Below are 12,673 nucleotides of genomic sequence, written 5' to 3'. Positions count from 1 at the left end.
CCCAGGCACACATCTAGGCAGTTCCAGCCCAGATGATCAGGCACAGGAATAAACATTTTTTCAGCTCGCCTTCTTGGAGAGCAGCGAAGCCCAACACCCAGGGGCCAGGGCGCGCATGTAGCCTATACTATGTGGCCGAGCGGCCAAGATGGGGATGAGAGTGGAAGTGGGGGTGGGGGAGTGGGGGTGGCAGAGGCCCCAAGCCGCTTTCCAAGCGCGTTGAAGGCTGCCATCTAGAGACTTGAAGTATTTGTATTCTGTAATGAAATCGAGCTTCCCAGGCTCCACAGGCGATTTTCTCGCTAAGTATCCCTTCTCCGTGGGGGTAGCGAAGGGGTCGCAAAAGGCCCAAGGCGGTGTCTATGCCTGGCTTGAAGCTGCTGTCAAGTGAAAAAATCTCTAACCCTGGGGACAAGCACGGTCAAACTACCTTTAAGTCTTTCCATTCGGCCCTAATGCATGAAAAGGACAGTGAGACCACAGGAAGATTTTTTTTAAACTTAAGCACACACACACACACACACACACACACGTTGATGTATATATACGTAGACATATATATATGTAGATTTGTATATATATAGATGTGTATATATATGTAGATAGGTATATATATGTGTGTGTGTGTGTGTGTGTATATATATATATATATGCACATTGCTACTGATTTTTAGGTAAAAGTGTGAAGCATCTGAAAGTGAAGCCAACTGGGGGCTCACTTTCTACACCACCTATTTCACTACCAAAGATCATGAGAACTGAATCGGTAAACTGTGTGATTCTTACATTCCAACAGAGACACTTCTGATAGGAGGTCGATGGCCTTAAATCCAGGTTTGCAGATCAATAGGGTTGTGCCTGCATCAGGATTATATTCCTATTCAAAAGCTGGGACATTTTCTGAAATTTTAAAATTCAGTCTGCCAATAGTTCCTTAACATTATTTCTGTCGCAGTATTGTAAAAAAAAAAAAAAAAAACCTTATACAGAGCAGACCGAAGGCAATGATATTGCTCTGTCTTGCAGTAGCCTATAAAAATATTAATATCGATTTAATATCAGCTGCAGTAAATTAAATTTTGGATTTAAATTTGAGTATTTTTGTTCACTCACCAAGACATATCATATTTCCAAATGTTTTCCAAATCAGTGTAGTAATTCAGCTATTTTATTAGCGTCCTTATTCATATAAAAGATATTTAGTTGACTCTAATAGATTATTAATTTGATCTATGTTTCTTGTATTCTATTTCACTGAATACAAGAAACATCATTTACTTTCTATAATATTTAATTGGAAGCCACCAGAATTGATATACAAAAAGTAAACTAGAATTACAAAACAGTGTATGGAAATACTGTATTATTCATACCGCTTGTCCACAAAACTTTGAATTTAAAGAATTGATCACTGGAATCTCTACACAAGCTTTTTCAAGAAAATGGCAATGGTCAGGAAAAATCAAATTGTGCCCAATCAATGTGTGTGCTGTCTCAATGTGAAATATTTTCAGTGTTTAATAAATTGCATGATTATAAATCACTGTTACTAAAAAGAATTATAATGCAATTAAAGCTATTTTGTTTAGCAACTGGGCAAGAAAAACAAATGATTTAGCCATGCATTGAGTTACTTTTAGAATTTTTTGTGTATTGGCTTTTACATCTTCTGAAAGTTTTCAGTGAATCAAAGATATAAATGAAAGTTTTTCAAACAGTGTTGTATCAAGATTGATCTCAAAATTGTATTTGATTCATACACTTCAGATACTTTGAAGCATGCTTTTTAAAGGAATTGTTTATGCTTCTTTGCATTGTTATACTATATTAGCTTACCTCTGTGAAAGCTCCTATTAGTTCTTAATATGAATATTTTCATTTTTAAGTGCAATGTATCTTGTGGATCACATTACAGATTTCTTTAAATCACTGGTTATCAAAGCTGGAAGGGGTCTTCAATAATAGGGCTGAGCTGTGGAAAGATGAAATGTTCCCACGTTAGTTGTATTGTAGATCCGGAAGCCACATGTATCCTGACGCATAGTCTAGTTTGAGAGAAAAACATAAATCAAAAAAAAAAAAAAAAGTCCATATCTGAAAGTTTTTAAGATAGCCCTTTATTTTACAAAGAGTTTATTTGATTTGCTGAGTTGGCAAAACTAAGTTTTATGAAAAGAAAAGAGAACCCAAGGACCCTCACCCTATACGTTCCATGCCGTGGTACTCTGCACTACAATTCAGTTACTACCGGAGACAGAAGGAAGGACACTCTCACGTTGGTAACTAGTGTGTGTAAATTAAGGTTTATACTTTATGAAGGGTAAGCCTTTGTATGAAGTCGTTCAATCAGTCGCATCCCTGTGAGTGAAAATGGCAGATATAATTATCCCCACTTTCTAGTTGAAAACTTTGAAGGAAAAGGAAATTAAGTGAAGAAAATAATTAGATTTAAAAAGCCACACAATAGTATGTAGCAGAACTGGGTCATCCACAGAGTTCTCCTGGCTTCAGGTTCAATTTTCTTGTATTGATTAAATATCCGTATCTTTTTTTTTTTCAAATGGGGGAAAAGGATTTTAATGCACAGTTTGGACCAGCACTGATATTAGAACACATGGGGGCAGCCTAAAAGCAAGACAGACCATTTTTTAAAGCCAACAAATACTGAAAATACCATTTTTGCAAACAGAAATAATTTGTCACCTTGATCAAATCTAAGGTTGAATTTGAAGTTTAAGAAAGGGGCCATCTCATTTCCTAAGTCACTTGCAATTTTTTATACTGTTTTGCTATTTTGTTTTGTTTGGCTTATGGATTCTATTTCAGTAATGCTTTTATATGACACTTTGAATGCGTAACTTGTCAGACAAAGATCAACTTTTGAAAAAATAAACAAATGTTTTAGATTTCTTCTGAGTTTATTTTAACGAAACCTAAGTTTAACCTAGCAATATTTCACTACAGCCCATCACAATCTCAAGGCTTTTTGCTAAGAATGCTGGTTCTAGAGAAAACAACTAGATTTCTTTTCTTTTCTTTTCTTTTCTTCTCTTTTCTTTTCTTTTCTTCCTTTCCTTTCCTTTCCTTTCCTTCTTTTCTTTCTTTTCTTCCTTTCCTTTCCTTTCCTTTCCTTTCCTTTCCTTTCCTTTCCTTTCCTTTCCTTTCCTTTCCTTTCCTTTCCTTTCCTTTCCTTCTCATGTAGCAAACAACGTAATACTGTAAACTAGACTATGGTCGTCTATCAAGTTTTTATTGAAAGATTATCTGTTTTCAAATTTATACAAAAAGAAAAAATCAGTAGCACATTACATTTCTGTGTCCTGTATATCTGAATCTCTCAGAAAAGATTAGTCCATCACTTCTAACAATTTGAGGATCAAGGACAAATAACAGATACTGCCTTCAATTAAGTATAAACTGAAGGCCATTCTTATTCCTAGAAGTCATGTTCTCTTCAAGAGCAGTACAGATGTGACCACATTCTCCAACTCAGAATTTTCAAGGAAACATGACCCAACAGGTGTTATTTCTTATGGAGAAACAAAGTGGGCATTGGTCAGTCCTGGTGCCGAAGACTCAGATCCGCATTGCTGCAGGGTAATAGGTATCCGGGAAAGAGACAGAAACTCTGAAGGCAATTTACCATACAAACAACATTATAAAGAGTGTATAAGTCCACCGATGATGCCATATTTCACATACAGACACTTTTAAGGGCCTTTGGTATCTATCCATGTGGTTCCTGTAGTATAAAATATGTATCTGATATGAAATCATCAGTTTTTATTTTATTTATTTATTTTTCAAAATAATCAGTTTTTAAATGAACTGGTAGAGCTCTTCTCATTCACAAGGGGCTTCCTTTGTCTAGGACTCTTCATTTTAATGGGGTTTTATTCTGTGCATGAAGGTAACCACTACGGGGACTTGCAAAGAGAGAAAGAAGAAAAAGTGCTGGATTTGATGTCAGGAGACCCGGTGGTTAGTCCTGTTCTGAAATTGGTGGACTAGGCAATTGGTGGACTAGGCAATTGGTGAAATTGGTGGACTGGACAATTGATGGACTTGGCAATTGGTGAAATTGCTGTGTCTAGGCAAGTTGCCTGACCTGTGGCTCCTCTGTCTTCTCCTGGATGTAATGACATAGACCCTGAGTATTCTGCTCTTCTGGGCCTCTTTTACTTCTTACCCATAATGTTACAGACCTTATTGAAGCAATGACTCTCAGTTGGACAGGATATGGGTGAACATCTCATTCTCCTGAAAGTGACAGATGAAGTTAAGGCATTTAAAGGAACTGAAGCAATATCCACCCATCTAAAAGAAAACCCAGCTTAGAGAATGGATTGGCTCATTTTTAACTTAAAAAGTGTTTATTTATTTTGAGAGAGAGAGAGAGAGAGAGGAGAGAGAGAGAATCCCAAGCAGGCTCTGCAATGTCACTGCAGAGCCTCATGTGGGGCTCCATCCCAGAAACTGAGGTCATGACCTGAGCTGAAATCAAGAATTGAATGCTTAACCGACTAAGCCACCTAGGCGCCCTGGTTTGGCTTATTTTTAATGCCTCTTCATAGGGAGAGCAGCATAAAGCTCACAGATAACAAAATCTTGATTTTTGTAGAGAATTTTGCACAGTGATTAATATCCTGGTTCTACCACTTGGTAGTTAGTGGTTATCCACACTGGGACACCCATTGTAAGAATTGAGACAGTCTGTGCGACGTGCAAGGAGCAGTGAACCTTTGTCTTCTGCTGCTTGTCACACTTAATAAACTCCTCAAAGTACGTGTGTTTCAGGATAGATTTTTAAAATCAGTGCTGGTGAAGAGCCACATAAGTCAGACAGGAAGCATACCTTAGCTGACATTGATATATCTACTCCAGCTTTCTTTTGCTTTACCTTTTTCCATCTTTTTGCTCTTAACCTGTCTAAATCTTTGTAGTTAACTTGCTTCTTATAAACAGGATATTCTATTTTCCTTTTTTAAAAAAATCCCATCTGTTAATCTCTTTTGATTAGTATGCTTAGACCATTCATTATGAGTCTAGGAAGTCTGGATTAAAATTTACCAACTAACTAGCTTTTTTCTATTTGTGTTATATATTTGTTCTTTTTCCTCTCTCTTCTGCCTTCCTTTGGGTTGAGAATTCTTTAACGATTCTATTTTATCTTCTCTATTAATTTATTATTTATATTTCTTTTTAAAAATTAGTGATTGCCCTATGGTTTAGAATATATGTAGTAATAATCAGTATTTATCTCCAAATTATAATATACACTTCATATCCAGTGTAAGCTTCTTACATATGCAAGAATTTAAATTCTCTTCTTCAATCCTTCATGTGATCATCATGTATTTTGCTTTTGTGTGTGCTATAAACATTATTTATTACTGCCATGTTTGCTTTACAAAGTCAGATATTTGTTAGAGCAATTAGAAGTAAGAAAAAATAAATTTTATTTTACCCTCATTTATTCCATGCCTGACACTTCATCTATGTAGAGGCAAGCTGCTGTCTAATGTTACAATTTTTTTTTCTGTCCAAAGAACTTTCTTTAAAATTTCCTATAAGGCATGTCTCCTGGCAATTACTTTTCTCAGTTTTTGTTTGCCTGAGAAAATGTCAATTTTTCCTTAAATTTTGAATCACATGTTTATGAGTACAGCTTTCTAGGTTGGCAACATATTTTCTCTTTCATTGTTTCAAAGATGACACTTCATTGTCTTTCAGCTTTATGCTTTGTGCTAAGAAACTGTTTTCATTCATATTTTTGCCCCTTTCTATGTTACATATCTTTTACTTCCTGCTTGCCTTCAAAATTCTCTTTTTAATCTCTTATTTAGGGCAACTTGAATGTGATATGCCAAGGTGTGTGTGTGTGTGTGAAAGAGAGAGAGAGAGAGAGAGAGAGAGAATGAGAATGCGCACATGTGCATGTATGTATGTTGGATTCATTCCGCGTGGTGTTCTCTGAACTTCTTGGATCTGTGGTTTGGTGTCTGTTATTAATTCTTAAAAAATAAATCCGTGATCTCTTAATATGTTTCCTACCCTGCTCTCATTCTTTCTTTTCCTTCCAGAATTCCTACAGTACATATATCAGGATACAGCTTTTGGATAATCTCTTCTGGGTTGTTTTTGTTAGTTAGTTAGTTGGTTGGTTAGTTAGTTAGTTGGTTAGTTAGTTTATTCTATTGTTTATCCTTTTGTTTAAGTAACTTGTATTGACCTGCTTCAAGTTCATTGACTATACTCAGCTGAGTTGATTCTACTGAAGAAATTATTAGAGGAATTCTTCATTCACTGATAGTGGTTTGCATTTCTAACATTTTAATTTGATTTGCCCTATAATTCCACCTCTTGAAAGAAATTACCCATGTGAGCTTGCATGTGTTGTACCTTTTCCACCAGAGCCATTAACCTCATAATCATTATTTTGAATTTTTTACCAGATAGTTGAACATATGTGACATAATCAAGTCTGGATCTATTGGTTGCTTTGTCCCTTGGAAGGAGTTTTATTCCCCCTGCCTTCTCACATGACTTATAGTTTTTTTATTAAAAGCCAGAGATCTCATATAGGGTGATAGAGTTTCCCCGAGTGGAAACTGGAAGTCAGTGAAATTATTTTATTCCTGCTTTAAAGATGAAGAAATTTAGGCTTAACGAGGTTAAATGACTTGCCCAAGATCACTCAACTAGTGAGTGACAGAGTCAGAATCTGAACCCTGCTTTTCAAATTCCAATATTTGAGATGTGGTCTCACCACATCACTGCCCTTCTTAATTTTACAATACATGTACATTCCCACACTGGAGACCTTCTAGAACTCATTCATGCCATGTGGTTTCATTTATTTCAGGTATTTTTCAACTCCTATTCTAAGAAAGTTACCGAAGCATGTATAATGGTATGTAATAAATGGTCCTTGCCTTTGATGAGTTTAGTATGTAATTTCAACATGCCACTTTTTTCCTAAATGTCTTTTGATTCAATCTTTCTCAGAACATGATCTCTAAATCAAAAGCGGCTGTGAAGGCAGGTGGATGCTGTAAGAGATTTTGACAGAAGCTGGAGAAAACAGTGCAAACCCAGCACAGGGTAGCTAACAGAGTCAAGCACATGAATCAGAAAGTTTGTGTCGGTTCCCAAAGAGGTCTAAGAATACAGACACTGAAACTTCTACTTGCACACCAAGCCACATGTGTGAAATAGAAGAGGTGACATATTTGGACATATGGTTTGAAAGAATTCCTCTCTAAAATAATAATATACAGACCACTGTGCTTCCTTTTGTTCCTTCATTTTAAAATACATATTACATGGCCCAATTATTGAAATAGTTAACAGAACCTCTTAGAGTAGCCATGGTTTTAATTTTTTTATGTTTTATTTATTTTCGAGAGAGAGAGAGAATATGAGCAGGGAGGGCAAGAGAGAGGGAGATGCAGAATCTGAAGCAGGCTCTTGGCTCCAAGCTGTCAGCACAGAGCCTGATGAGGGGCTCGAATTCACAAAAGGTGAGATCATGACTGGAGCCAAAGTCGGATGCTCAAGCGACAGAGCCACCCTGGTGTCCCAAGTGGCCTTGTACTAAAACTAATTTTAGTTTTAGTAAAGTTATTTTAAAAAACCAAAGTGTTATATTAGTTTTCCATTTTGCTTTCACAAATTGCCACAAAGTTAGTGGCTTAGGACAACACAAATTTATTATGTTAAAATTCTGTGTCCAAAGTCGGCAGTAGGTCTCACTGGAATAAAATCAGGGTGTTCACAGGGCTGCAGTCTTTTCCCGAGGCATTATGGAGGACTCTGTTTCCTTGCCTTCTTTGACTCCCATACGCCACCTGGAGTATTTGCCTGATGACACTTTCCCCCCATCTCCAAAGTGAGCAATGGTAGGTGGAGCTGTTACATCACATCCTTCTGACTTCTGACCTCCTCTTCTGCCTTCCTTTTGCACTTTTAAGAATTCTGGTAATGACATTGGATCCATCCAGATTATCCAAATTGATCTCCCTGTGTCAAGGTCAGCTGATTAATAACCTTAATTCCGTCTTCAAACTTGAGTCTGCTTTGCTGTATAACCACATGCACAGGCTCTGAGGATTTGACAGTGGACATCTTTGGGGACCCATCGCTCTTTCCACCACACGCATTAATTTAACTAAAATATTCAAGCGTGCTTGAGGTTCTACTGAGGAGTGCCCTCTTTGTCTCTCTCTCCCCTCATTATTTTTTTTTTACTTTTTTAAAATTTCATTTTAGAAAGGGGGAGAGCACACAAGAAGAGGAGAGGGGCAAAGGGAAAGAGAGAGAGAGAGAGAATTCCAAGCAGGCTCCATGCTCAGCATTAAGCCTGACTTGAGGCTCGATCCCACAACCCTAAGATCATGCCCTGAGCTGAAATCGAGAGTCGAATGCTCAACCGACTCAGCCTCCCAGGTGCCTGTCTTCTCATTCTTTCTTAAATAAAGGGGAAAAGTGACAAGATGATGGTTTCTCCACTGTGATATGTGAATCATTCATGTAGCTGAGCTGACACAGCGACTCAGGTCCCAAAGTTTATTTAAGAACATAGGACCAGACCAAAGTGGACCTAGAGACCTTACAGAAATCACTCTTTGGCACATCTGTTTGTTACAGTGGCCATTAAAACTATTCAGCAAATATTTCCAGCCATGTTCCTTTTTAAAAATTTTTTTTTAACGTTTATTTATTTTTGAGACAGAGAGAGACAGAGCATGAGCTGGGGAGGGGCAGAGAGAGAGGGAGACACAGAATCTGAAGCAGGCTCCAGGCTCTGAGCTGTCAGCACAGAGCTCGATGCGGGGCTTGAACCCACAGACCGCGAGATCATGACCTGAGCTGCAGTCAGACGCTTAACTGTCTGAGCCACCCAGGTGCCCCTCTAGCCATGTTCTTAAGTGTGGGGAAGGGTTACACTTGCTCATCTCCTAGGTACAAGGTACAGCCGTACAGCCGTGTGACTTGCTGGATCAATGCAAAGTGTGCAGATGGGGCAGGTCTCTTCCAAGTGGAGGTGTTCAAGAGGGTATGTACGCTTTGCTTCACTTCTCCAGTTTTCTGCCATGGTGATAGCATATTTCATGTAGTCACTGCTCTACCAGCCTGAGTTTTAGAATGAGCACAACTTGAAACAGGTCTCAGCCAGTCCGTGATGGATGCATAATCTGAGCAAGACATAGACCTTTGTGATTTTAATCCTTGGGGATTTTGGAGTTTTTTGAGACTGCCCGGTAACCTGGCCCATTGTGCCTGACTCTGCCACTTGCAAGGTTGAAATGGTGGGTGGTCTGGTGGGCTATTGACTGGCTGGGGGAGGTTTCCGAGGACTCTCGTAGAATTCTCCTTTTGCTCTGGACTCCCGTAGATCCTCCTCACTCACATGCAGTGATATGAGCATGGGGTTGGAGAAAGGGAGAAATGGAGCTCACCTTGACCACCTGTTGAAACAGTCAGGAAGCATTCCCTGTGGACCAGCTCCACACAATAGCAATGAATACTGCGGCCTGTAGGTCTCTCCTCCGGAGGATATGGAATATGAACTGGGCATCACACTCGTTCTGATATCAGTTCACACCTTGCCCATTTCACAGTCCCATAGAGCTGCTGCTATTTAGGGATATAGTGGCATACCACGAGCACATTGAACTTATGCAAATTCAATGCTACGTATTCATTTTCCTTTTTTAAAAAATTGTTTCATCTCTCTGTCTCTCTAACATTATTAAAAACATGGTAGGCTTGGGGCGCCTGGGTGGCTCAGTCGTTTAAGCATCCGACTTCAGCTCCGGACATGATCTCGCAGTTTGTGAATTCGAGCCCTGCGTCGGGGTCTGTGCAGACAGCTCAGAGCCTGGAGCCTGCTTTGAATTCTATGTCTCCCTCTCTCTCTGCTCCTCCCCTGCTCATGCACTGTCTCTCTCTTTCTCTCGCAAAAATAAAATGAACATTAGAAAATTTTAAAAAAACATGGTAGGCTTATACTTATATTTTATTACATATCATGCATTTATTTCTATATAGTACATAAATACACACAAGTAAATTTATAAGACTTTTTCACTAAATTCAACATGCCAGGATTTATAAGGGATTTTCCAAGGGTCACTTAGACTCCACACAATGTTCAAGATGGGCCATGACCTTAGACCTCAAACTTCACATTAGATGCTTCTAATGCTGCAGAGTGATTCTGGTAGCATGTCAACGGGTGAAGGGGGGGCTGGGGGGTCAGACATTAGGCAACAGTTATTGAGCAGACACTCACTTCTGACACCATCAAGATTCTGGGACAGAGCAAGACTGAGTTCCTGCTTTCCTTGTATATCACCGTGGAGGCACGTGGCACTGCCAATGGAAGAAGACACACTAGGAAGTAGATACCCACCCGGCACACGCTGACTCTGGTTTTTTGTTTCATTTCCTGAGTGACCTCTCTCAGGCTAACAAAACTGATCAGTTCTCCAATTTGATCGACATGATCGACAGATGATCCGTGACTTCTTTAAACAATTTCTTAAAAACAATGTCTTAAAACAATTTCTCCCTAATAAGAAATTTACCTATATGCGCGCCTGGGTGGCTCAGTTGGCTAAGTGTCCAACCCTTGATTTTGGCTCAGGTCATGATCTCATGGTTTGTGAAACGAGCCCCGCATCAGGCTCTGCACTGTGCTTGAGATTCTTTCTTCCTCTCTCTCTGCCTCTCCCCCATGCTTGCTCACTCTCTCTTTGTCTCAAAATAAATAAATAATTTTTTAAAATTAAATTTACCCGTAAAATATGTCCTTTGAAAAGGTCAAATGATTTCTCTCTGTGCCAGAGAATCAGGAACCCATTGATCACGGGATTTTAGAGCTGCAAAGAACTTCAGTAAAGGTCACTTTGCTAAATTCTCTACCTTTAGAGATAAAGAAATTGAGGTCATGAAAAGTTAAATGAATTACTCAAATCATACCAATATTTGGAGATAGGGCCAAGAATGAAAGCTTGAGCTCTTGATTCCTATACTTACCCTTGCATTGGATTTCTTAAAAATAATACTAATAATAAACTCCAGAACATAGACGCTCTTGGCATTTTCTGGCACAGCAAAACTTATCTCTCACCCACATTGAAAATGCCTTCTTTACTTCTCCTCAAGAAATATAATAACCTTATAACTGCTCATGTTTCCATTTCAGTTCAGCTGCCAGAACCCCAAAACAAATTCAAAATTCAATTGTAACAACCATGGAGGAGTTTATTGCCTAAATATCTGTGCTGTTTTTAACAATGATACTGACCTTATGTTATAATTTCTATTTTTTTAACCTTGAGTTTTAACTTCTCTTTTACCATTTTATTGTACATATCTTTTGTCAGCTGTTACAAATTCTTACTGGAATAAAATGGAATATCCATCATTAAATCACTCACAGAGTCAATCATCCTATTTATAGGCAATGCAAAAGAATAATTTTCCTGTGCATTGGAGGAATTAAATCGATCTGTGTCAAATTGGAACTCATATAAGATAATGGTCTATTTGTATTTAATTAGACTTTCTTTGATGATAGCTTTATTGTATCTGAAAAGTTAGGAGCAGTTTCTTAAAATGAATTTCATATTATTAAGATTAAAGGAAAGCCAACTGCTTCAATAAATATATAATAAAATAGAATGCTAAAGCTTTGTGAGATGTAAGTTTTAATTATTTATTAAACATGTTCAGGGACACCTGGGTGACTCAGTCGGTTAGGCGTCTGACTATTGGTTTCAGCTTGAGTCATGATCTCATGGTTCATGAGATGGAGCCCTGCGTCAGGCTCCTCACTGACAGTGTGGAGCCTGCTTGGGATTTTCTCTTTCCCTCTCTCTCTCTGCTCTCTCTCACTGCTTTCATTCTCTTTCAAAATAAATAAATAAGTAAAAATTTTTAAAATCCCAATGATGTATGCATACATTTTAAAAATATATGCGTATGTATTGGATATCAATTTGAATCAAGTATTAGTGCCTAAAAGTGTCCTTTTTAGTTTGTAAATTTTATATTTTAACATACTTTGTTTAGGTGTTAAAATGCATTAAATAAAAAAGGAATTTTAAATATTTGATTTTACTTCCAAAGATATAAGGAGAATTTATGATTTTCTCTCTTTATACTTTAGTATTAACGTAAGTTAGACAACACACTTATGTGCTTTTTATTCTAAAAATCTATAAATTTAACATAATAACAAGAATGAATGCAATAAGTAACTTTTGATAGATAATGCCTATGAATAGATTTATTCATCCATTTACAGTTTGAGTAGCCAGTACTCACACTTAGTTGATGCAGACAAATAATGTATTGCAGTAATTTAAACCAAAGATAAAATTCAGGTAAAAAATAAAGGACCAGTTGAAGTCATTTTCTTCTTTGTGAAATCTTGGACCCACATGATGCTCTCATTGCTGACTCATTCACTCAGTATAACCTGGAGACTTTTAATTTCTACTTTTTTTTTTTTCTGAACGATTTAACAATGCTTCAAAATAGCAATTAAATAGGTGCATACACTTCACCTGTCTAATTATCAACAGGTCAGTGATCTGACCTAGAATTCTGTTGCACCATTAGCCTTCCTTTCTTGCAAAGACAAAAAAAAAAAAAAAAAAAA

General features: G+C 37.7%; 1 protein-coding gene across 1 annotated transcript in view; it reads left to right on the top strand.

Moving 5' to 3' along the window:
* The first annotated feature begins 3,508 nt into the window (after positions 1-3,508).
* The window catches only part of SPHKAP (SPHK1 interactor, AKAP domain containing), a 159,182-nt gene continuing 150,017 nt past the window's right edge, over positions 3,509-12,673 (top strand). Inside the window, exons 1-2 of the mRNA XM_077761380.1 lie at positions 3,509-3,597; positions 8,965-9,058. Coding sequence (XP_077617506.1) covers positions 3,509-3,597; positions 8,965-9,058 — 183 coding nt within the window. The remainder of the gene's footprint in view (positions 3,598-8,964; positions 9,059-12,673) is intronic.

The sequence above is a fragment of the Crocuta crocuta genome, unplaced genomic scaffold (assembly GCF_008692635.1).
Source record: "Crocuta crocuta isolate KB4526 unplaced genomic scaffold, BGI_CrCroc_1.0 scaffold516, whole genome shotgun sequence".
Lineage (NCBI taxonomy): Eukaryota > Metazoa > Chordata > Mammalia > Carnivora > Hyaenidae > Crocuta > Crocuta crocuta.
Note: the sequence above shows the minus strand (reverse complement) of the source record. Positions and strands in the feature narration are given on the sequence as shown.